Raw genomic sequence first — 27,098 nt, 5'->3', positions numbered from 1 at the left:
ACTCAGGATCAGTAATGTAATGTATGTACACAGTGACTGCACCAGCAGAATAGTGAGTGCAGCTCTGGGGTACAATACAGGATGTAACTCAGGATCAGTAATGTAATGTATGTACACAGTGACTGCACCAGCAGAATAGTGAGTGCAGCTCTGGGGTATAATACAGGAGGTAACTCAGGATCAGTAATCTATGTACACAGTGACTGCACCAGCAGAATAGTGAGTGCAGCTCTGGGGTATAATACAGGAGGTAACTCAGGATCAGTAATGTAATGTATGTACACAGTGACTGCACCAGCAGAATTGTGAGTGCAGCTCTGGGGTATAATACAGGATGTAACTCAGGATCAGTAATGTATGTACACAGTGACTGCACCAGCAGAACAGTGAGTGTAGCTCTGGGGTATAATACAGGAGGTAACTCAGGATCAGTAATGTAATGTATGTACGCAGTGACTGCACCAGCAGAATAGTGAGTGCAGCTCTGGATTATGTATAGAGATGAGTGAACCCAAATTTAACGGTTCGGGGTTCGTACCATTCAGCTAGACTTTTCCCTGAACTGTCGCGATGTTCGGAGTCCCAGGAGGAGAGAGAGTTTTTCCAGCTCTAAACTTCAGGTTCCCATTATTTTCAGTGGCTTTCGGGTTCTGGTTCTGGTAGCCGATCTGAACTTTGCAATAGAGATTGGGTCGGGTCCCAGAACTTCCACGGCTCGTCCCTCGTTGTGGATAACACTGGATGTTGCTGAGAATCCATGGATGGAATGTTGTGATTTATTTACAATGTGACTCAGCTCTTTCTAATGTGACACCCGGTGTTGGGGGCTGTGAATTCTGTACTTTATACTTTGTAACATCGCTCGTCCCTCCAGCTGACGGACATTTTTCGACATCTCTATACCATGAACAGTGAGGGAGACCGCAGGACTTCGCCCCATCCCCCTTCTCCTTTTTCTGCACCCACTGGCAACATTTGTTACTTTTGATATTTTATCTTAAAGGTGCAGTACCAGCTTTTTCAGATTGATGATATGACTGTAGGTGAAGACATAATACAGTTCATGATCTTTCGTATTTACACCATTATGACTCTGCAGATATTGTGGAACTACATTTCCCAGCATGCCCTTTTTTAATCCAGGTTTTAACCATTTTACTGCTAGGGAGAAACAATGTCCTCATTTTTACAGTCGGATGGAATCTATTTTTAATAATACCTTTTACTCTATGGACATAACCACTTGTTGATATCACTGTATGTTGTGTGGACCTGGTGCAGTGGGTGAGACCCCGGATAATGGCGTATCATAAGCAGTGGCGGAGCCTGGACATCGGCCAGAGGACGGAGTGCGCCTGGTGTCGCCGTTGCTGTGTGTTCACTGTGTGTATATAATTGTAGATGATGTAAAGCAGTGTGATCGTAGGAGCCTCTCCGCTAATGTGTGAATCTCGGCTAATAGCGTCACTTCTGATGTTGTCTGATGAAGGGGAACAGGGCAAAGTCTGTTTTTATTTTTCTTGTTTCCTAATAAATTTCATACACTGAAGTTGCTTCTACATTTTTTTCCGGGATGTGATGTGAGGTCCCAAAATGTATGAGAAATTCAGCCAGAGGTGGGGAGAAATAATGAAAATTTGAAGCACATTACATATATTTAAAAAAAAAACTCTGTCCATACATGCATGCATCACCAGAACCACTATCAATAAATTAATGCAGCATCAGAACCACTCTAAGTACAGTACATGCAAACAGCACCAGAACCACTGTAAGTATATGAATGCAGCATCAAAACCACCGTCAGTACATGTATGCAGCATCAGGACCACCATCAGTACATGAATGCAGCATCAAGACCACCGGTCAGTACATGTATGCAGCACCAGAACCACCGTCAGTACATGTATGCAGCATCAGGACCACCATCAGTACATGAATACAGTTCCAGAACCACCATCAGTACATGAATGCAGCATCAAGACCACCGGTCAGTACATGAATGCAGTGCCAGAACCACCATCAGTATATGAATTCACCACCAGAACCACCATCAATACGTACAGTTGTGCTCAAAAGTTTACATGCCCCGGCAGAATTTTTGCTTTCTTGGCCTTTTTTCAGAGAATATAAATGATAACACCAAAACTTTTTCTCCACTCATGGTTAGTGGTTGGGTGAAGTCATTTATTGTCCAACTACTGTGTTTTCTCTTTTTTAAATCATAATGATCCTCCCAGGTGAGACTGAAGATGTCAATGTCATCCAGGTACGCAGCTGTGTACCCTTCAAGTACCTTGAGTAGCGTGATCCAGCAGGTTATTGATGCACGGCTTTGAGTATGCATCACTGGCGGTGACAGCGTTGAGCCCCCTGCAATCCATGCAGAATCAGGTTGACCAGTCCTTCTTTGGGACAAGGACTACGGGCAAGGCCCAAGAGCTTCTGGATGTTTGGATGAGCCCCAGCATTTTGTCAATCTCCTGACAAAGGTGCTACGTTACCTCTAGGAGGCCCAAAATGCTGAATGCCGGATTACGGGGCTGATCCCTGGTGTTTACATGATAGATGGCCGACTCGGTCCTTCCCGGCTTGTTGGTGAACAACTCCTGGAAGGGGTGTAAGGTTATCCACAGCTGGGAACGCTGGTCCGACAGGAGCTGATTGCAAACCTTCACATCCTTGATGGTCCGACTCGCCCTAGGCTAGACAAGCATATCTGGAGGGTCTCTGCCTCTCCCTCTTCTGGTATTTTGCATACGGGGATTGCACAGACCTCCCGCCGTCCCCAGGCGTGGTCCAGGGTGACCAGGTATGTTACAGCGTTGAGTTGCTGGTGCACGAGATACGGGCCCTCCCAGGCCACCTGAAGCTTGTCTTGGGGTACGGGGGCCACAACCCACACCAATGATGGGTAGAGTTACTATTGGGGCTTTGGGAGGCCGCCCTGCCTTCCCCAACCTCTGCTGTCGTACATTGGCCCCTATCCTTGGCCAGTAGTAATGCTGGGCTAGCCTGCCCTTGGTCTTAGTGTTCTCTAGGTGTCCGGCCATCGGAATCTCGTGTGCAATCCACAACTCCACCCTGAGCGGATAGGGTACCACTAAACTTCAGTCCCTAGGCCCTGCTGGACTGTTACCTGGAACAGCTGCCCTTGGTCCCAGACCGCCCGCTTGTGGTCTGAGTCCGAGGGAGGCTGTGTCGCCTGCTCCTTGAGAGCTTTTAGGCTGTCGTCAGCTTCCAATGCTGCCTGAAACCCCTGACTGGATGTGGCCAAAATAGACGAGACCCCCACGTCTTTTGTCAGTTCTCCAGGACCTGTCTCCTCGCCTCTGTCTGACCCGGCAGCCACTTGGTCGAAAGGGAGGAAGCCATCGGACTCCGGAGTGACCCTTGGGGCCCGGGTGTTTCCACTGCATTTTACAGTGGCCATGGCCACAGCAACCATGGGTACTGCCCACTTCTCCTCTACATCCAGCCACGTCGCCAGTCCAGAATGACTAACCTGGCCCTCTGACATCCCGGTCATGGAGGAACCCTGCAATGAAGCCTTACCTGGGAGCCATGCCTTCAATTGCACGCTCCTCTCCGTAGCTGTCTGCCCCATATCTGTCCCTTCTGGGACCACCTCACAAGACAATTGGTTCCAGCGTGCCGGCTGGCCACATTCTGAGGCATTATTACAGCGGGTTTGATTGATCTCCCTATGAAAGGAGATGGACACCTTGCATCTCCATCAGTAGGCATGTTAATGACTGACATCAACAGGGCTGGACATTAGGTTGTTGTCTGGAGGATGGGACACTAGCCGCCCCAAGTTCGTTCCAAGCAAAACACTTGCGGGAATACTCGAGGCTACCCCAACCTCCAGCACTCGCTTCCTGGCACCCCAGTCCAAATAAACCTTGGCGATGGGCAGCACTGCTTCGACGCCTCCAATCCTAGAGACGGTGAGGGTTTTCCCGGGTACCAAATCCTGTGGGGACACCAGCTCAGGCCACACAAGGGTCATATCAGTGCCGCTGTCTCCTAATCCCATGGCCTGGCCTATGGTGACAATCAAAAAGTTGTCAAGGGACCTCCCACCACCCACACACAAAACAGTGAACAGTTTCTGGGACGGAGACGGGCACTTCTGAGGCTAGGGACACATGGCTTTGAAGTGTCCTGGCTGTCTGGAAAGGTGACATAGTTGGAGTTCCCCCACCGACATGGAGAGGGAAGTATGGTCAGGTGCCACCTTGAGCTTGGGGGTCTGGACAGAAGGCACCATGTTCGTCTTACTCCCTCTCCAACCGGCAGGTTTCTTGGCCTCTAGAGTCTGGTTGTTGGGAGTCCTTGTCGGCAAGTGTAGCTGTCTCTGCAGTCGCCCCCTTTGGCTTCCGGTCACGGAGATACTGCTGGAGGTCCTCAGGGCAGTTCCACACAAACTGCTCAGTCGTGATGAGCTCCTTCAGCTGCTGGACGGTGGTGAGCTCCAGTTCCGTGGTCCATTGGTCAACTGCTCTCAGTAAGGCCTGCATGTGGTCAGCCCAGATATCTGCAGGACCCCGCTGCAGACTACGGAGCTTCTACTGCTGGACCAGAGCCTGCTTGATGTCCTCATTGCTCAGGGACACATTGGTCTTCTGGCAGATGGTACGGATGGCAAGATTTTCAAAATCCAGCAAGAAAGTGTCCAAGTCCCCTCCTTGGTGCAGCAGGGGGAAGTCCTCCGCCCGTAGCTTCGGGACCCGGATCTCGGGGGACTTGCGACTGTCTGGGGTCTGCGGCTGGAGCTATTTTATATAGAACTATATTCTGTGGCATCACATCTTCCAAACTGCCCGGGCCGCGGCAACTCGTAATCCACCCCGTACACACCTCAGGTACGCTATAAGGAATGAAGCAACACAATTTCTTTGTTAACAGCTACAGATCTGTGTCTCCATGATGAGCAGCAAGGACCTGCTGCAGTAACCAGAGTCCTATGGGCTGGGGCAAAGGTTACATCTGGGCCCCACCTTCATACTGGCGAGATGTAAGAGCCATTGTAGCATTCTAGATCCTATAAAAATGCAAATTGTCTCTTCAGAGAGGAAGAGGACGAGAACTCTAGTGCCCCCTATAGGATGTTGCGATCCTAGAAGTCAATGTCGACCCTTTAACAAGCCTTGTTACATGACTACTTCCTATAGGTGGCACTAGAGTCCTAGTGACAAATTGCATATTTCCCAGAGGAGCATTGCGGCTTAAGGCCGGCGGGGTCACACTACCGTAGAATACGTGCGAGTGCTATGTGACAAAACATTGCAGCACTCGGCCCAGTGTTTATTTTCTCGGGCGTATTCAGCGTGAGTGTAAAATCACATCATGCTGCGACTGTCACCGAGACTCGCCAATGTAAGCCTATGGCTGCGAGAAAAAAATCGGACCAAGCCGTCAATTCATGTGCTGCATACAGTAAAATCACACTGACAGGTTAGAATAGATAGAATGGATATATACACATAGAATAGATATAAAGATGTCAGTGATACACATATACATGTATATACTAGATGGTGGCCCGATTCTAACGCATCGGGTATTCTAGAATATGTATGCGTAGTGTATAGCACAGCCCACGTAGTACATTGCGCAGCCCATGCAGTACATTGCGCAGCCCAAACAGTACATTGCGCAGCCCATACAGTACATTGTGCAGCCCGCGCAGTACATTGCGCAGCCCGCGCAGTACATTGCGCAGCCCACGCAGTACATTGCGCAGCCCACGCAGTACATTGCGCAGCCCACGTAGTATATTGCGCAGCCCACGTAGTATATTGCGCAGCCCACGTAGTATATTGCGCAGCCCACGCAGTACATTGCGCAGCCCACGCAGTACATTGCGCAGCCCACGTAGTACATTGCGCAGCCCACGCAGTACATTGCGCAGCCCACGTAGTATATTGCGCAGCCCACGCAGTACATTGTGCAGCCCACGCAGTACATTGCCCAAGACCGCTACGTCATCATCTCGCGAGATTGAAATGCATGGAGTGGTTACCGGAGCGTTGCAAGAGGCGGGAAAGGCGCCGGAAGGTGAGTATATGATGATTTATTTTTTTTTTAACATTAGATTTTTTTACTATTGAAGCTGCATAGGCAGCCTCAATAGTAAAAAAGTTGGTCACACAGGGTTAATAGCAGCGTTAATGGAGTGCGTTACATCGCGGCATAACGCGGTCCATTAAAGCTGCCATTAACCCTGTGTGAGCGCTGACTGGAGGGGAGTATGGAGGGGACACTGACTGCGGGGAGGAAGGAGCGGTCATGTTGCCGTCGGACTGCGGCCGTCGCTGACTGGTCGTGGGCGTTTTGCCACGACCAATCGGCGACTTGGATTTCCATGACAGACAGAGGCTGCGACCAATGAATATCCGGGACAGACAGACGGAAGTACCCCTTAGACAAATATATAGTAGATTACATAGAAGAAAAGCCGGTAATTCATGTGCCGGGTAGTGTAAAATCACTGCAGGAGCCGACACGATAGAAGAGATGGATTACATACAGTAAATACACATAGAATAGATAGATAGATGTTTGTGACATATACAATTAGTTCAGTGTGTGTGCAGCTTAGTGGACATGTATTTAATTACTAAAAGATTATTATCCCACACAATTTTTGCAACCAGCAGAGGGAAAGCCAAAGGCTGGGGGGCCGATGATTAGACCCTGGGAAGGGGCCAATACCCATGGAGCTTCCCATGCTATTAATATCAGTTCACAGCTGTATAATTATCCTTTCTTGCTATTAAAATGATGTTGGGTCCCTCTATAATTAATAACCAGCAAAGGCTAGGCAGACAGCTGCAGGCTGATATTAATAGCCTAGGAAGGGGCCATGGATATTGCACCCCCAGGCTAAAAACATCAGTTCTCAGCAGCCACAGAAAAGGCACATCAGTAAGATGCGCCAATTCTGGCACTTAGCCTCGCTCTTCCCACTTGCCCTGTAGCGGTGGCAAGTGAGATAATAGTTGGAGGGTTAATGTCACCTGTGTATTGTCAGGTAACATCAAGCCCCGAGGTTAGTAATCGAAAGGAGTCAATAAGACACCCCCATTACTAACCCCATAGTCACATTGTAAGAAAACAGACACCCAGAAAAAAGACCTTTAATTGAAAGACACAGATTCCTTCAATATTCTTAATTAAACCATACTTACGACCTCTCCTATTCCCCCGATGCCCTCGTCATTAGCAAATGAGGTAAAAAAAAAACCAAAAACAACAATATTCCTCACCTTTCCGCAGAGATGCTGCTAATCCATTAGTCCCACGACACGTCCAGCTCTGCTACTTATAGATGGCCGGCTGCATTGTTACATGATGCGACCATACAGCCTGTCATCCAGCAGACACACTGAGCACCGTGCGCTCAGTGTCTCCCTGTGAACTCCTATTCCTTGTCTGAGGGCACAACAAGCGTGAGAAAGTTCTCCTGCTCGCGGTGCCGTCAGACAGGGAATAGAAGTTCACGGTCAATGAGCTCACTTCACCTTTCTGATTTTCCCACGGCGCTCGCACCGACGTCACATAGATGAAGTGAGTTCATTGGCCGTGTGGTGCCGAGTGTGTGTAATGGATGACAGGTTGCATGGCCTCCGATAATAGGAACCTTAAAATCCTGCAGTTTTCACTCGAGTCTGATGGTTCCTGCTGGGGTAGATACAAATGAAGAGCAGAACAAGAGATCGTATCAGATTATTGGGAAATAAAATCTGTGAAATTGCCGGATGAATCAGAAAAATCAACAACGTCCGCGCTGCGCCAAGAGCATAGGAATAACAATGTCGTATTAATGAAGTCAATGTAACGGCGAGCAGAGAATGAGATAGACATGGAGGACATGAGGAAGACGGGAGCACGAGGGGCAGACGTCCGGTAATCCGGAGCCCAGTAATCTGCAGCTGAATGGCAGCAAACATTTCTGTTACATCTCACATCCAGAAGACATTCTCGGATTCTGAGGCCAGACCTTCATCAGACATTTTCACAGATTGTAGGATTCTGTCTGTTTTTTTAATTATCGCTGCTCATCTGAGAGAGGAGGAAGTGGTCGTTGTACCAGAGCGCGAGCACCAGGAAGCGGTGACCAGGCGGCGCGGCACCAGGTACCTGTGTACTGGGAAATAACACCGTAATATCCCTCAGAGTTACAGCACAGTTACTACTCATATCAGCTCATCAGGTTACATAATATCATGCAAGAGATAGATAGATAGATAATAAATTATAGATAGATAATAGATATATTAATAATAGATAGATAATAAATTATAGGTAAATAGATAATAGATAGATCAATAATAGATAGATAATAGATAATAGATGATATATAATAGATCAAGAATAGATAGATAATAGATGGATGATAGATAAATAGGTAGATAATAGATAAATTAGATAGATAATAGACAGATAGACAGATAATAAATTATAGATAAATAATAGATGATAGATAGATCAATAACAGATAGATAACAGATAGACAATAGATAGATAATTTAGACAGATAGATAATAGATGATAGATAGATAATAGATAGATAATAAATTATAGATAGATAATAGATAAATACTAATAATTGATTGATGATAGATAAAAAATAGATTATAGATAGATAATAGATAAACAGATAGATAATAGATAGATAATAGATAAATTATAGATAATTGATAGATAATAGATGACATAGATAATAGATAAATTATAGATAATAGATAGATGATTGATAGCTAGATAGATAATAGATGAAAGATATCAGATAATAGATAGATTAATAGATAGATGATATAGCTAAATAGATAGATATTAGATAATAGATTAGATAGATAGATAATAGACAATAAATAAATAGATAATAGATACTAGATAGATAATAGACAATAGATAAATAGATAATAGATTATGAAGTAGAACTAGGTTATACCAATTAAGGGGGGCATGCCTCCAAGACATATTCTAAAGAAGAAAGGTCTTATAAAAAGAGGCAGGACTCAAATTATCTTGTGCAAAAAAATGGACTCTATTAGCTCGATACAATTGGGATTTTTCTTGAATAAATATTGAAGGACATAACAAAATTTCTATTTATATTACATTACGTACAGCTAAGAAATGAGGCTATATTGACATAATTTGATGTTATTTCTTTGTATTGATCTATTGATCAAGATAGAGAACAGACACAAATAAAAAAAGAGACTTGAATATACTGTAATAAGATAAAGGATCTTTTGATTACACTTCTTGAGACTGTTCTGACACATACCGTATACAGGTCCTTCTCAAAAAATTAGCATATAGTGTTAAATTTCATTATTTACCATAATGTAATGATTACAATTAAACTTTCATATATTATAGATTCATTATCCACCAACTGAAATTTGTCAGGTCTTTTATTGTTTTAATACTGATGATTTTGGCATACAACTCCTGATAACCCAAAAAACCTGTCTCAATAAATTAGCATATCAAGAAAAGGTTCTCTAAACGACCTATTACCCTAATCTTCTGAATCAACTAATTAACTCTAAACACATGCAAAAGATACCTGAGGCTTTTAAAAACTCCCTGCCTGGTTCATTACTCAAAACCCCCATCATGGGTAAGACTAGCGACCTGACAGATGTCAAGAAGGCCATCATTGACACCCTCAAGCAAGAGGGTAAGACCCAGAAAGAAATTTCTCAACAATTAGGCTGTTCCCAGAGTGCTGTATCAAGGCACCTCAATGGTAAGTCTGTTGGAAGGAAACAATGTGGCAGAAAACGCTGTACAACGAGAAGAGGTGACCGGACCCTGAGGAAGATTGTGGAGAAGGACCGATTCCAGACCTTGGGGAACCTGAGGAAGCAGTGGACTGAGTCTGGTGTGGAAACATCCAGAGCCACCGTGCACAGGCGTGTGCAGGAAATGGGCTACAGGTGCCGCATTCCCCAGGTAAACAGCGGCAGAAGCGCCTGACCTGGGCTACAGAGAAGCAGCACTGGACTGTTGCTAAGTGGTCCCAAGTACTTTTTTCTGATGAAAGCAAATTTTGCATGTCATTCGGAAATCAAGGTGCCAGAGTCTGGAGGAAGACTGGGGAGAAGGAAATGCCAAAATGCCTGAAGTCCAGTGTCAAGTACCCACAGTCAGTGATGGTGTGGGGTGCCATGTCAGCTGCTGGTGTTGGTCCACTGTGTTTCATCAAGGGCAGGGTCAATGCAGCTAGCTATCAGGAGATTTTGGAGCACTTCATGCTTCCATCGGCTGAAATGCTTTATGGAGATGAAGATTTCATTTTTCAGCACGACCTGGCACCTGCTCACAGTGCCAAAACCACTGGTAAATGGTTTACTGACCATGGTATTACTGTGCTCAATTGGCCTGCCAACTCTCCTGACCTGAACCCCATAGAGAATCTGTGGGATATTGTGAAGAGAAAGTTGAGAGACGCAAGACCCAACACTCTGGATGAGCTTAAGGCCGCTATTGAAGCATCCTGGGCCTCCATAACATCTCAGCAGTGTCACAGGCTGATTGCCTCCATGCCACGCCGCATTGAAGCAGTCATTTCTGCCAAAGGATTCCCGACCAAGTATTGAGTGCATAACTGAACATTATTATTTGATGGTTTTTTTGTTTGGTATTAAAAAACTTTTATTTGATTGGTCGGGTGAAATATGCTAATTTATTGAGACAGGTTTTTTGGGTTATCAGGAGTTGTAGGCCAAAATCATCAGTATTAAAACAATAAAAGACCTGACAAATTTCAGTTGGTGGATAATGAATCTATAATATATGAAAGTTTAATTGTAATCATTACATTATGGTAAATAATGAAATTTAACACTATATGCTAATTTTTTGAGAAGGACCTGTATACTCGAGTATAAGCCGAGATTTTCAGCCCAAATTTTTGGGCTGAAAGTGCCCCTCTCGGCTTATACTCGAGTCACGGTCTGTGGCAGGGTCGGCGGGTGAGGGGGAGAGAGCGCTGAGGCATACTTACCTAGTCCCGGCGATCCTGACGCTCCCCCTGCCCGTCACACTGTCTTCGGGTGCCGCAGCTCTTCCCCTGTACAGCGGTCACGTGGGACCGCTCATTAGAGAAATGAATAGTCATTTCTCTAATCAGCGGTGCCGGTGACCGCTGTACAGGGGAAGAGCTGCGGCACCCGGAGACCAGCTGTCCGGGGGAAGGAGCGGGACGCCGGGAGCAGGTAAGTATCGCATATTTACCTGTCCACGATCCACACGCCGGGCGCCGCTCCGTCTTCCCGTCCTCTGGCTCTGACTGTGCAGGTCAGAGGGCGCGATGACGCATATAGTGTGCGCGCCGCCCTCTGCCTGATCAGTCAGTGCAGAGAGACGCCGGGACGGGACACTGGGGAGCTGCAAACAAGAGAGGTGAGTATGTGTTTTGTTTTTTTATTGCAGCAGCAGCAGCGTTATATATGGCACAGATTTATGTGGGAGCATCTATGGGGCCAAACTGAACGGTGCAGAGCATATATGGCACAGCTTTATATGGAGCATCTATGGGGCCGTAGTGAACGGTGCAGAGCATTATATATGGCACAGCTTTATAAGGAGCATCTATGGGGCCATAATGAACGGTGCAGAGCATTCTATATTGCACAGCTTTATATGGAGCATCTATGGGGCCATAATGAACGGTGCAGAGCATATATGGCACAGCTTTATGTGGAGCATCTATGGGGCCATGATGAACGGTGCAGAGCATTATATGTGGCACAGCTTTATATGGAGCATCCATGGGGCCATACTGAACGGTGCAGAGCATTATATATGGCACAGCTTTATAAGGAGTATCTATGGGGCCAAACTGAACGGTGCAGAGCATTATATATGGCACAGCTTTCTATGGAGCATCTATGGGGCCAAACTGAACGGTGCAGAGCATATATGGCACAGCTATATAATGAGCATCTATGGGGCCAAACTGAACGGTGCAGAGCATATAGGGCACAGCTTTATAATGAGCATCTATGGGGCCAAACTGAACAGTGCAGAGCATATAGGGCACAGCTTTATAATGAGCATCTATGGGGCCAAACTGAACAGTGCAGAGCATATATGGCACAGCTTTATAATGAGCATCTATGGGGCCAAACTGAACAGTGCAGAGCATATGTGGCACAGCTATATAAGGAGCATCTATGGGGCCATAATGAACAGTGCAGAGCATATATGGCACAGCTTTATAATGAGCATCTATGGGGCCAAACTGAACGGTGCAGAGCATATAGGGCACAGCTTTATAATGAGCATCTATGGGGCCAAACTGAACAGTGCAGAGCATATAGGGCACAGCTATATAAGGAGCATCTATGGGGCCATAATGAACAGTGCAGAGCATATATGGCACAGCTTTATAATGAGCATCTATGGGGCCAAACTGAACGGTGCAGAGCATATAGGGCACAGCTATATAAGGAGCATCTATGGGGCCAAACTGAACAGTGCAGAGCATATAGGGCACAGCTTTATAATGAGCATCTATGGGGCCAAACTGAACGGTGCAGAGCATATAGGGCACAGCTTTATAATGAGCATCTATGGGGCCAAACTGAACAGTGCAGAGCATATAGGGCACAGCTATATAATGAGCATCTATGGGGCCAAACTGAACAGTGCAGAGCATATAGGGCACAGCTTTATAATGAGCATCTATGGGGCCAAACTGAACAGTGCAGAGCATATAGGGCACAGCTTTATAATGAGCATCTATGGGGCCAAACTGAACAGTGCAGAGCATATAGGGCACAGCTATATATGGAGCATCTATGGGGCCATGATGAACGGTGCAGAGCATATATGGCACAGCTTTATATGGAGCATCTATGGGGCCATAATGAACGGTGCAGAGCATATATGGCACAGCTTTATGTGGAGCATCTATGGGGCCATGATGAACGGTGCAGAGCATTATATGTGGCACAGCTTTATATGGAGCATCTATGGGGCCATACTGAACGGTGCAGAGCATTATATATGGCACAGCTTTATAAGGAGCATCTATGGGGCCAAACTGAACGGTGCAGAGCATATAGGGCACAGCTTTCTATGGAGCATCTATAGGGCCATAATGAACGGTGCAGAGCATTATATATGGCACAGCTTTATATGGAGCATCTATGGGGCCATAATGAACGGTGCAGAGCATTCTATATGGCACAGCTATATATGGATAATATATGGGGCAATAATCAATGGTATGGAGCATTATATATGGCACAGCTTTATATGGAGCATCTATAGGGCAATAATGAATGGTATGGAGCATCTATTTTTATTTTTGAAATTCACCGGTAGCTGCTGCATTTTCCACCCTAGGCTTATACTCGAGTCAATAAGTTTTCCCAGTTTTTTGTGGCAAAATTAGGGGGGTCGGCTTATACTCGGGTCGGCTTATACTCGAGTATATACGGTAATTATTTTTTGTTTGGAGATTATTACAATTTACAGGCATGTGGTACCGCCATGGGTACTAACATGGTGCCAGCATGTTTGTCTCACCATTTTGGCCAGGCTTTGAGGTGGTGGAGATACATAGATGGCATCTTCTTCCTATGGTCTGCTACCTTAGCAGAACTGCAGCTTTTCCATGTGTTCTTAAACCAATTAGCATTAAATTCCCCCTTGAGACCAGTACAGTTCTTAAATGTTTTGTTCACCCAGAATGATGAGATACTTCTCACATCACTTCATGATTGTTTGCCTTTACCCCTCTCATACCTATCTAGGTGAAGGATTTTAATTTATGTTTTTTCTAAAATGATTTATATTTTTTTATCATTTTTTTTACAGATTAATGGCAGTTAACACACAATGTGCCTGGAGAGAGATGATGTTCTATGTGATTTTCATGGTATAAGCCTTTACTGCAATAAGTTTTTCTACAAATAAGAATATTTGACCATTTTTTAAGGTGATTGCGAGAGATTGATTCTGAGCTGCTTTATAGGAAATGTGTAATTTGTGAAATCCATTGGGCAGCCTTGGGGAGCAGTGACATATTCTAGGCGCCATGTTCTGTCTATTGAGGTCAGACTTGATCGCCGGCCATTGTTACCATTTTGGGCAGGACGGTATAAATGATCAGAATTGGAATGCAATGTGTGAACACAGCCTAAGACGCATTCGGATCAATGAGAAAAACCTTTTACTGAATTTCTCCATCAGTTATTAACCGATCCTCCCTCCATTTTAAAAAACAGATGCAAAACGGAGGCGAGAGCGCACAGAGCGACTACAGCCAACTGGTCAACATCAATGACCCCATCGGGGGGAGGTTCCACCTGAGTACCACGGACACGTGGCCCAAAAACAAGGTGTCAGACCAAGGAGCTATGATAAGACTAAATGTGAGGGACAGAAAAATAATCAGGCTACGTTCACACATTGCGGGTTTTTTAATGCAAATTTTAGCTGCATTGTACAGTTTCAGCAAAGTGTACGAGATTTCAGAAACCACACGCTCACAGATTGGTTTTTATGTTCTCAGTCATTTGGGCAATACCTGAGCTTGCAGAATGCGGCGTCACTTCATTCAGAATTTTCACCCATTAAAAACAATGAGTGGTGCAAAAAACGCTGAAAAAAACGCAGGTATCCGGATTGGTTGTGTTTCTGGGCCAAAATCTGATGAAGCCGAATCAGATTTTTTTTGCACTAAACTTTATCAGTATGAACAAGACACAAATGTATCCTGATAAAAACGCTGCAAAAAACTGTAGCAAAAACCCCTGATATCCCCTGCAGGTAATGAGGCCCCCAAGGTCGGCGTGGCCCCCTGCTGATATAGGACCCCCGGGGTCTCTGTGGCGCCCTGATATCCCACTACTGGTGATGTGAAGGTCCCCAGGGAATGTGTGGCCCACTGATATCCCGTTGCTGGTGATGTAAGGCCCCCAAGGTCTGTGTGGCCCCCTGATAGCCCCCTGCTGATGTTAGGACCCCTGGGCTCTGTGTGGCCCCCGATAGCCCACTACCGGTGAAGCGAGGGTCCCCTGATATCCTCCTGCTGATGATGTGAAGGTTCCCAGGGAATGTGTAGCCCCCTGATATCCCCTTACTGATGATGTGAGGCCCACAAGGGCATGTGTGGCCCCTTATATCCCCTAGTCAGTGAGGCCCTCTCAGGGTGTGTTTGGCCCCTGCTACCTCTGCCGGTGTGTTGAGGCCCGATGGTATGTGTAAGGCCCCATGATATCCCCCTGCCATTGATGCTCGGACCTCCAGGGGTCTGTGTGGCCCCCTGATATCTCCCTGCCATTGATGCTCGGACCTCCAGGGGTCTGTGTGGCCCCCTGATATCTCCCTGCCATTGATGCTCGGACCTCCAGGGGTCTGTGTGGCCCCTTGAAGGTGCTGTGAGGCCTCCCTGGGTGTGTGACCCCCTAATATACCCCTGCCAGAATAATGTTAGGAGTTTGGCCCCCTGATGTCCCCCTGCAGGTGCTGAGGCTCCCCGATGTCTGTGTGGCCCCCTGCTATACCCCTGCCGGTATAATGTTAGGGCCCCCGGTGTGTGACCCCCTGCCGGTATAATGTTAGGCCCCCGAGGTGTGTGGCCCCTGCCGGTATAATGTTAGGGCCCCCGGTGTGTGGCCCCTGCTGGTATAATGTTAGGCCCCCGAGGTGTGTGGCCCCTGCCGGTATAATGTTAGGGCCCCCGAGGTGTGTGACCCCCTGCCGGTATAATGTTAGGGCCCCCGGTGTGTGACCCCCTGCCGGTATAATGTTAGGCCCCCGAGGTGTGTGGCCCCTGCCGGTATAATGTTAGGGCCCCCGGTGTGTGGCCCCTGCTGGTATAATGTTAGGCCCCCGAGGTGTGTGGCCCCTGCCGGTATAATGTTAGGGCCCCCGGTGTGTGGCCCCTGCTGGTATAATGTTAGGCCCCCGAGGTGTGTGGCCCCTGCCGGTATAATGTTAGGGCCCCCGGTGTGTGGCCCCTGCCGGTATAATGTTAGGGCCCCCGGTGTGTGGCCCCTGCCGGTATAATGTTAGGGCCCCCGGTGTGTGGCCCCTGCCGGTATAATGTTAGGGCCCCCGGTGTGTGGCCCCTGCCGGTATAATGTTAGGCCCCCGAGGTGTGTGACCCCTGCCGGTATAATGTTAGGCCCCCGAGGTGCGTGACCCCCTGCTGGTATAATGTTAGGCCCCCGAGGTGTGTGACCCCCTGCCGGTATAATGTTAGGCCCCCTGCCGGTGTCTGTGGCCCCTCAGAGCCGCTCCCATGGTTCCTTCTCCTGTCAGACCTCAGCTGATAATAACAGAGCGGAAGTCCCGGGACACGCTGGATAACTTCTCGGGTCACGTGACGTGCGGGGCGGGGCCGGGCTCAGCTGGTGACGTGTGGCCCCGCCCCCGGCGGTGGCTCCGGTCGCGGCGGGATGGAGGAGGCTGCGGAGCGCGGAGCCGCAGGGGGGAGAGCGGCCTGGAAGCTGCACATCATCCGGCAGCTGCGGCACCGGGACCGCTCCCAGCACGGCGCCTTCCTGGAGCTCATCCAGTCCTGTAAGTACCGGCGGCGAACTACAAATCCCAGCAGGCTCCCAGTCACCCCACCGCCGGAGGAGGGAGCTCTGTGCATGCCGGGAGTTGTAGTTCTACAGCTGCTTGTGACGTGTGCGTGTGTCTGCGTGTCTGCACGGGAGATGCCCCGCGGACTCTGCACCGGGTCCTTCCCTGCGGTCCCCGGGGGAGGAAGCTGCGGGGCGGGAGGCGCTCAGAGCTGCGGGGCCGGCACTAGTCTGCTCCATCCACCTGTTGACAACTACTGCTCCCTGTTATCAGCCATCTACGGCCACAACACGAGGCCTCCGGGCAGGTGACACCGGTGTGTGCCAGAGGAGAGGCCGGGAGGCGCCGGAGCCCTGATGGGGAATGTCACACCTGAGTGTCCGGAGAGCAGGGGACGACCCCCATCATCTCCGAAAGACCTCCTCCAGTCACCTCCAGAGCTGCAGTCACTATTCTGCTGTTACATCGTGTCTTATACTCCAGTCACCTCCAGAGCTGCACTCACCATTCTGCTGTTACATCGTGTCTTATCCTCCAGGTCTTTTATTGAATAAAATAAAATACTTTACATGATAATAACAAAGATACATTACAAATAAAACACAACAGAACAAAACATAAGAACAAAGCTCCAATCAGACGACAACAAAAGACAAAAATCACAAAGAAATAAACCGGAAATGGAACAAAAATGGAGAAAGTTCATGACCTATAAATCAGGGACGTGAAAGAAAAATTCCAATAAAAATAAAGAAAGCAAAAACTAAAAGACGACAAAATACTCATAACAACACGAATACCCCTGTAAAAATTATAAATATAAATAATAGTATAAAATCACGTAAGGCCCCCGGCCCAGCTTCATTCATACTACTATATACAACCCCAACTACATTCACACCGTCCTATATACAATATTATATACAATATATACACTATAAACACATTATACTAAACCGAACACTATACAACACCGCAAACACAACAAAACCCTACCGGTCCCACTGCCTTACCTTACAGCCCCCCCCCTCTTACACCACCACATTCACCCCACGACAAACCTAAATACAATACAGTGTACAAGATTAACATTAACACATTTTTTTTTTATTTTTTTTTTTTTTTTTTTTATTATATTTCCATTTTTTTTTTTTTTCTCTTTTTACTATTTTTTTTTCTTTTTTAATATATATATATATATACACACAGCTACTCTAACTATCCCGCCACCCCTGATCCAGCTCTGGCCACAAAGTTCAGGAATTATCCGAGCTAGGATCAGGCCCCAAAGTTTTTCCCCAGGCGGGGCCTGGGCCAGGCCAGATCAGTCTCTTATCACCGCCGTTGAACCCCCCAATCCCCCCACCCAACCTAGCTAAGACCCTCTATTATACACACTATATACAATATATACAATACACTATATACAACATATACATAAACCAACATCACAGAACACAACCTACATACTCACCACCCAAGGCTCAAGTTCGATGCCTGCAAACCTTCTATTCAGGGAACAGAAATACAAAACAAAAATCTAGGGTGTAAAGACATCAGCCCACCACCAGGATATAGGAGCGCTAACGGACTAAGGCACCCCGAAGGAGAAACCCCTCCAGAGATGGGCCGCCCTCCGGGCACCCAGTCTTTCGCACTCCAGAGAACGCACCTTCACCAGGGCACCTAGGATGCTGCTACCAACTTCATCTACACGGAGGATTTTACTCTGCGTCGTAACTAAAACTCGTGCGTTCCACGTGAAGTACCTGACCACTGCGCTGACTAAGAATAAAGTGGCTCGGTCCCTTCTCCCGAGGTCTCTGAACGCTCCATAGGCCCACTCGGCATAGGACAGAGTGGCCAGCCGCGGCCAACCAATGGAAGCACCCACCCTGTTGTACACCTCTGTATTAAAGGGACAATGAAGCAGGAAGTGCTCCATGCTTTCCAGCATGGTAGCACAAGCCTCACGGGGACAATTCCTGTCCTCGGAGCTCCTGTGCTTCAAATTGTCCCTCACATACAACTTACCTTGGAAGCAGCGCCAAGTCAAGTCCCAATACTTCTTGGGGATCCTACTAGAATTTAACAAACTTAACCCAACCTCTAGATCCCGACTCGGGCAGTCCCTGAGGACCAATGGTCTCTGAAAATGCGAAAGCAAGACCCGTATGTCGAGGAGTTTCCTCGGGAGGGACCTCACTTCCCACATTCCCAGACCCCACCGGCGCATCATTTTCAGAACCGGGGTAACATAAGCCGGGAGATGCCCGTGCGGTGTGCGGAGATCCTTCAATCTTCCCCCTGTCTCCCATTCCTGGAAGAAAGGCTGAAACCATCCTTTGCAGGAGAATACCCACGGAGGAGCCCTCTCTTTCCAGAGGTTTGCCACGTTAACTTTCAAAAAGGTGTTCACTAGAAACACCACGGGGTTCACCATATTCAACCCCCCTAGTCTCCTCGTGCGATAAGTGACCTCCCGTTTGACTAGGTTTAGTCTATTCCCCCATAACATCTGGAAGAACAGACTGTAGACCCGTGTCCAGAGAGGCTCCGGCAAGACACAGACGCTGCCCAGGTAGATTAACAAGGGGAGCAGGAAAGCTTTGCACAGGTCAACCCTTTCCCTCAGGGTCAAAGACCAACCCTTCCATTGGTCCACTTTTTGGGCGACACCCTTGATTCTGCCTTCCCAGTTTTTCGTGGGGTAATCACCCTGGCCAAATTCGATGCCTAGGACTTTGGCATGTTCTTGGGGTTCGGGGAGGGTGTCCGGAAGATCAAACGTGGGATCCCCGCCTCCCAACCAGAGACTCTCACACTTGTCCTGGTTGACCTTGGACCCGGATGCCTCCGAGTAGCTCTCCACTTCTGACATCACCACCATCGCCTCCTCTTGCGAAGAAACAAAGACAGTAACGTCGTCCGCGTAGGCCACTACCCTCAGGATAGCCTCTGGCGCCAACCCGCCCATCCTCACCCCCGCCAACGGTCCACAATCAACCCTTCTGAGGAAGGGATCGATCGCAAACGCGTAAAGCAAAGGACTAAGAGGGCAGCCCTGGCGGACACCAGATCCCACCCCGAAAGGTTGTCCAATCCACCCGTTTACCAGAGGGAAAGTCTCAGCCCCTGCGTACAAGGTCTTAAGCCAGTCCACAAACCCTCCAGGCAGACCATACCTCAAAAGAGTGGACCAGAGGTACTCGTGGTTGACCCGATCAAAGGCTTTTGCCTGATCCAGGGTCAGCAAGAACCCCTTCCAAAGGCCCGCCCTGCCTTGCTCCACGGCCTCTCGGACACCCAGAACAGCACTGAAAGTGCTACGGCCAGGAACGCAACAGTGCTGGGCCTCCGAAAGGAGCCGCGGTGCAAACTTCACCAGCCTATTGAAGAGTATCTTAGCCAAAACCTTCCTGTCCACATTGAGAAGTGATATGGGACGCCAATTCTCAATGCGTGACGGATCCTTACCCTTTGACAAAATGATCAAAGCCGACCTCCTTAATGATCTCGGCAGAGTGCCCGAGGAGAGACACTCATTAAACACCTGAGTCAAGAGGGGGACCAAGGAGTCCCTAAAGGTCTTAAAGAACTCGGACGTTAAGCCATCCGGACCTGGCGATTTTTTGGGCCGGAGCCCATCGATCGCCAGTCTCACTTCCTCTTCTTTGATCGCTTCTGCCAAACCGCCCAGCGAGAGGTCAGCCCCTGGCTCAGGAACAGCTTCAGCCAGGAAAGCCGACATCCTGTCACGATCCAGTTCCTTCCTTCCCAAGAGGTGCGAGTAGTATGAACTGACGACCTCCAAGATCCCTGATCTGGACCTTCTCAGGGATCCCGTACTGTCCATCAGCCCAGTCACTATCTTACTATTCACTGACATCTTGCAGCTTCTGTAGGGGTCGGGCGAGTAGTACTTCCCGTAATCCCTCTCAAAAACCAAAGATGCGTGCCTATCGTACTGACACCTCTTTAGCAAGGATTTCACACTGGAGATCGCCTCGCGGCTACCCCCAGTCGAGACAAGTTGCTCGAGTTTCCTCCTCAGGCTCTGATACAGGCGATCCCTGTTCAGGCTTCTGAGGTTCGAGAGTTGCCGGAAGAATCTCGCCACCCGATGTTTGAACATCTCCCACCACTCAGACTTAGTGTTACTTAGGCCCAGCAGCGGTACCTGGCTCTGAAGAAATTCCTCAAAGGACCGTCTTACAGCTTCTTCCTCAAGGAGTGACGAATTCAGCTTCCAATAACCTCTTCCCATCCGAGGAGTCTCTGTAACGCTCAGAGAAAACATAATCAAACAGTGATCGGAGAACTCCACCTCCACAACCGACAACGGCGAGGAGACGGCATCCTCCTTCAAATAAAACCTGTCTAACCTAGACCTGCACTGACTACCTCTAAAAAAAGTGAACCCCGCGTGGCCTGTGTTGTGCCGGATGTGGACATCCACCAGGCGTGCCTCACTTACTATCCTATTTAGCGCGACGCAATCGTAAGCCAGCCGGTCTCCGGAACCTCCTCTATCACAGGGTCTCGTGACGTTGTTGAAATCCCCTCCAAAGACCACCTGCCGACTCGAAAATAAGAAAGGTTTGATCTTCATGAAGAGACACTTGCGGTCCCACTTGGACTGGGGACCGTAGATGTTAATGAGCCGAAGCTCCTGTCCCCCAATGGAGACATCTAGGATCAAGCATCTCCCCATTTCTAACTCGATCAATCGTCTGCATTCAACCGCTGCGGTCTTAAAAAAGGACCGCCACCCCACTATACGGCTCGGCCGCAAGAGACCAGTAGGAGGGCCCGTGCCTCCACTCCCGCCTTGCTTTATGCATGGTTGATAGGTCGGTCAACCTGGTCTCCTGCAAAAACAAAATGTCGGCGTCAAGTTGGCCGAGAAAATGAAAGGCCGTGTACCTTGCCACATCTGACTTTATGCTGGCAACATTAATGGTTGCCAGCGTCAATGGGGTGGGTGCCGCCATCATGATTGATTGAATTAGATAGCCTTTTTCTTCCCACCCCCAACAGTTTCACCCTCTTCCTCTGACAATGATGAGTTTTTAGTGCGCTTAAGACAAACAGACTCATCCATTCTCTCCTTACATACACTCTGGCCCTTGTCTGGTGGTCCTGCGGTAGTCCCCCCCCCAGAAGGCTTTGTATTTGCCCCCTGAGAAGAAGACCCAGCGACCTCCTGAGCCCCAACAACCTTGTCCGCAACCTCCGGCCCCGGGTCCCCATCGCCCCCCTCTGGAGGGGAGTCCTGGAGGGCCCGGAACCGGTTAGAGAGATCCACCAGAGGTGGGGCGGCTGGACCTTCCAATGGCACCTGGATCAGGGCTACGGAGTCAGAGGGGTCGCACTCCAAGGAGGAGGCTCGAGGCCCGGACCCCCTCTTTTCCTTAGTTGTTTTCCTGTTACCCTTTTTCTTTTGCTGTGACCACTCCCCCTCTCCCTCATCCAGACTGTCACCGGATGAAGGTTCCTGGGCAGACATGGCGTCCTTTTGCTCCTCCCTTTCAAGTCTCTTGACTTCCTCGCTCAATTCGCCGTCTTTAGGATCCTCAGCTGCAAGTGAAGCACCCGGGTCAGAGTTTAGGGTCATTACTCCCTGCCCCCTGTTCCCACGGCGCTGCTGCTGCCGCCTGATATTGGATGGCGGCAGCCTGCTCCTCACCGGTTCCCTGCCTCCTCCGCCTCTGTTGGTCCCTTCACCGGCGAGATTAGTCCCGGCTTTCGCCTGTCCCGCACTCGCCGCTTTCAGGACCGCATTGGCAAAGGAACGCGGACAGCGACTGAACGGGTGACCGAGGTCACCACACAGGTTACACCTAATTCTGCCACAGGTAGCAGCGAGATGGCCGAGGTCCCCACACAGTGCGCATTTCTGGGTGGTACACTGCGCACTGAAGTGTGTGGGGCTGCCGCACCTGTGACAGACCTTAGGCTGCCCCCGGTAGAAAATCAAGATCCTGTCCCTCCCCAAAAATGTTGAGGAAGGGATATGGGTAACGGTGTTTCCTGAAACCTTCAATTTCACCATGAAGGTCCAGGCTCCTGACCAGATACCATGCTCATCGAGGGTCTTCTCGGGAATACCGATGATGTCGCCATATCGTCCAACCCAGGTGGAGATGTCGACACAGGAAAGTGACTCGTTACTGGTCAAAACGGTCACCTTCCTGACCGAGTTCTGGCGAGATATTGCTTCAGCGAGGAAACCCTGCCATTCGGGGCGGCCCCGAGCCAGCTCATGGCGAGACCAGAAAAGCTCAAGGCCCTCCGGCCTCACGAAGCTGACATCGAAGTAGGAGGTCCCATAGGGATGGATCAAGGCAAAGATGTCATATGCCACGAAGCCCATCCCCAGCAGGAGCTCAGCAACCTTTGACCGATCAGGACAGGCATCCTTGCTTACCCACTGGAGACGGGCCACGTTCCTACGGTTACTCCTCTGCCCCGGTGTCGGCAGAGACCAGACAGTCTCTGCCCCTCTATCTCGGAAGGCGGAAAGACCGTGTCTCTCTATCCAGAAAGACAGATCAACCTCCCTCCCCTCTACATTGATAGAACTCTCCCCTCTCCTCAGGGCGTCCAGGAAGCGCTGTTGCAAGTCACCATCCTCAGGGTCACCAGACAAGGGCGCACTACTACCCCCAGCAGTGACAGCTGCTGAATAGCTTGGGGCTGAAGCCCCCGCCACCGCTGGGGGGGCAGCGGGACCACTACCTGCTTCCCCTCCACCAACACCAGTAAAGCTCTCCTTATTCACTCCACCACTACTCCCATCATTGGCAACTTCACTACTCCCACCATTCACTCCACTACTACTCCCACCATTCACTCCACTACTACTCCCATCATTCACTCCACTACTACTCCCATCATTTCCTGCATAGCTGCTTTCATTCTTCTTACCACTGTCACCACTTCCCATCACTTTTTTCCCAGTATTCTCACCACTATTTGTAAAACTGTTCTCTGCACCTTCCACAGTAACATCCATTTTCTCCTCACTTGTGTCTGGCTGCTTTGCACTCACACCTGCTGGACCGGGGGAGGGGTGCAGCACCACACCTGTTTTCCCTTGATTGGTGCTGGCTCTCTGTTGTGTCTCTGGAGCGTTTTGCCCCCCTACTGCAGCAGTTTGTATTTTATTATTCTGGGCCTGCTGCTTGTTGGGGGGCACCGCCTGCCCCGCACCCACAGACTTCGGGGTCCCGGTGTTACATTTGGGTGCTGGAGCATTCTGTCCTCCCGTCGCAGCAGGGCGCCCAGTGTTCCCTGCAGATGATGTTTCCTGCTTTTTTTTTCCTTTTTGGACTCGCTGCTCCCCTATTGCAGCCGCGTGCCTCTTCTCTGTTGAGGCGCACTGCGCCCCTGTCACAACAGTGCGCCCCCTTTTCGCCGCACCATGTTTCTCGGACCTGCCCCCCACAGCCCCGGCGTCGGCCGGCTCAGCCGTAGTGAGCAGGGACGGAGTCTGCCCACACCGTCCCCCTTTCGCAACGGCGTGGACATCCCCCTCGCCCCCCTCAGCCCCGGTGATAACCGGCTTAGCCGCAGAGGGCAGGGAGGGAAACTCCTCGGGGTCCCCTATGTCCGGCGCCATGAGTACCTCCACAGCCTCGCCCCCTGCACTGTTCCCCGCACAGACGGCAGCACCGCCGGACGTCCTCCTCCTCTCCCCACCTTGCCTATGCCCCAGACCCACTGCAGAGCCCGTGCCTTTAGGTTTGGTGGGGTTTACACAGGAGGTGGTAGGTGTAACATCATCCATCAGTACATATCTGTAACTCACCACCTCCCGTGCGGTCTCCGTCGTCTTCTTCTTCCTCTTCTTGGTTTCCTCTGCTGGCTCGTCCTCACCAAAGGAGAAGCGGTCCAGGTTCACTGGAGACTCCAGCTGTCGGATCTCCTGTAGCAGACCGCCCTCCTCCTCTTCCTCCGCTGACACTCCAGCCTGTGCTGTCGGAGTCCTCTGCCGTGCCGGGAGGCCGCTTCCCTGTTGTCGGCTCTGCGACTCACTCTCCCGGCTTGTTCCAGCTTGTAGGACTCCAGTTACAGCCACGTCGTCGTCCTCCTCCTCCTCGTCGCTTAGGACGCCGGCTGGCGGCTCTCCTGAGGTATTTAACCCCTTCATTTCTGAGAACCGCCGCTGGTTCTTAAACCTCTCCAGGAAGGGACCTGCGCTTTTCTCAATCCCCTCCCGGAGGAGCACTAACCGGGCCACCTCATCTCTGAGGGCTCTTAACCTCTGGGAGGTCACGGGTTTCTCCTTGCTAGAGGCTCGGGTGTTCAGGATCCGAGCCTCCTGCAGCTTCTCCTTCAGCCCGGTCAGTGCCTTGCCGGCGTCCTCATACTCACGTAGCATGGCGACCACTCGGGAGGAGAAGGTACTCGTGGACTCGCCGGAGCTCCTCTCCCCCCAGGATGTTCCTGGGCTCTCCTTCCTGGGGCCTGGGGTGCCCCTGTCTCCCTCTCTGGGCGGACGATGAGCCGTCTCAGGGTTGGAGTAGGTGGGTATGGTTTTCTTCACCCTTCCTGACCTCCTCAGTCCCTCTTGGGCCGGTTGCTGCTGCTGCTGCTGCTCTCTGTCCCCCGCCGGCACAGACCGGGGAACAGAAGCCTGGGAAGCCATGCCGGCCTCCCAGGAAGCCTGCCTCTCCCTGGGGAGAAGAGAGGCCGACTCTGGGCCTCCTGCTGGAAGTGCTGGAGCTCACAAGACAGGTGCTGCTCCTAGCAGGGTGTGACTGATTGTGGGCACCTGTCCTCCAGTCACCTCCAGAGCTGCACTCACCATTCTGCTGTTACATCGTGTCTTATCCTCCAGTCACCTCCAGGGCTGCACTCACCATTCTGCTGTTACATCGTGTCTTATCCTCCAGTCACCTCCAGGGCTGCAGTCACTATTCTGCTGTTACATTCTGTCTCATCCTCCAGTCACCTCCAGAGCTGCACTCACTATTCTGCTGTTATATCGTGTCTTATCCTCCAGAGCTGCGCGCACTATTCTGCTGCTTTCCTTGAAGCTCTTGTGCTGTCTGCCGCCCCCTGCTGTACAGTGCGTGTATTGCTGTGTTACTCTCTAGTGTGATTGACAGCAGAATTATGACTGCTGCTCTGGATGTGACTGTTGTGTATGAGATGAGTGCAGCCGGCGGTTGGATCGGAGATTTCCCCGGCTCCGTGCAGGTGGGGTTCTGCGCCCCCTTATTGGTGGCTCCGCTTGTGTGGGGCTCAGTAGCGCAGCTCGTCGCCTCGTCCTGTGTGGGCTCCTGTTTGCCGGTTCTCCTGCCCCATTGTGATCCGTGGTTTATGGCCGCCCCTCCCCCGCGCAGTTTTGCTCAGTGTTTGTTTCTGGCCTTGAACTTCTGTCATTTTGGCAGCTGAGTGGCGGGGGGGGGGGTCCGTGGATGATCGCAGCTCCGGAGTCTCCCCAATCACTCACTATGTTACATTATGGGGCTAAGATTTGGGGCTTTTCTTTGCGGTATGCCGGAGTCTATGACTGCGCCCGGGGGTCTCGCCACCATCTTGTTGTGGGTTGTCGGCTCTCTAGGTGGTTGTCAGTCGTGTTGTGTGCGGCCTCCGCTCCCCCCAAGACGCCTCCTGCCCTCATTCCGGGGTCTCCGCTCCGACCATCTCTGATCTGATGATTTTTTTTTCCAGACAGTAAACTTCTGGAGAAATCCGTGTTCCTGAAGGATCTGACCGAGAAGATCCAGACTGACCCCGTGGTATCACCGGCCGGCCGCCATGCTGCAGGGTGAGCGGAGGGTCTGCGGGGACCGAGACAGTGTATCTAATCCTATGTGATACTGTCTTCTGAGCCGTGTATCTAATCCTATGTGATACTGTCTTCTGAGCCGTGTATCTAATCCTCTCCTGTGTGATACTGACTGCTGAGCTGTGTATCTAATCCTCTCCTGTGTGATACTGACTGCTGAGCTGTATCTAATCCTCTCCTGTGTGATACTGTCTGCTGAGCTGTGTATCTAATCCTCTCCTGTGTGATACTGACTGCTGAGCCGTGTATCTAATCCTCTCCTGTGTGATACTGACTGCTGAGCTGTGTATCTAATCCTATCCTGTGTGATACTGACTGCTGAGCTGTGTATCTAATCCTATCCTGTGTGATACTGACTGCTGAGCCGTGTATCTAATCCTATCCTGTGTGATACTTTCTGCTGAGCGGTGTATCTAATCCTCTCCTGTGTGATACTGACTGCTGAGCCGTGTATCTAATCCTACCCTGTGTGATACTGTCTGCTGAGCCGTGTATCTAATCCTCTCCTGTGTGATACTGTCTGCTGAGCCGTGTATCTAATCCTATCCTGTGTGATACTGTCTGCTGAGCCGTGTATCTAATCCTCTCCTGTGTGATACTGACTGCTGAGCTGTGTATCTAATCCTCTCCTGTGTGATACTGACTGCTGAGCTGTGTATCTAATCCTCTCCTGTGTGATACTGTCTGCTGAGCCGTGTATCTAATCCTCTCCTGTGTGATACTG

The 27,098-nt window shown here is 49.8% G+C and overlaps 1 protein-coding gene across 2 annotated transcripts in view; it reads left to right on the top strand.

The window, feature by feature from the left end:
* Positions 1 to 16,358: 16,358 nt before the first annotated feature.
* ATG16L2 (autophagy related 16 like 2) overlaps positions 16,359 to 27,098 on the top strand; it is a 35,197-nt gene continuing 24,457 nt past the window's right edge. The window contains exons 1-2 of one of the 2 annotated variants that reach the window (XM_077298847.1): positions 16,359 to 16,566; positions 26,257 to 26,353. In XM_077298847.1, coding sequence (XP_077154962.1) covers positions 16,443 to 16,566; positions 26,257 to 26,353 — 221 coding nt within the window. In that variant the 5' untranslated portion in view covers positions 16,359 to 16,442. The remainder of the gene's footprint in view (positions 16,567 to 26,256; positions 26,354 to 27,098) is intronic. The other variant, XM_077298848.1, reaches the window with a different exon arrangement.

This window comes from Ranitomeya variabilis, chromosome 3, assembly GCF_051348905.1.
Source record: "Ranitomeya variabilis isolate aRanVar5 chromosome 3, aRanVar5.hap1, whole genome shotgun sequence".
NCBI classification, from domain to species: Eukaryota; Metazoa; Chordata; class Amphibia; order Anura; family Dendrobatidae; genus Ranitomeya; species Ranitomeya variabilis.
The sequence above is the reverse complement of the archived record's forward strand: the minus strand, read 5'-3'. Positions and strand labels throughout refer to the sequence as shown.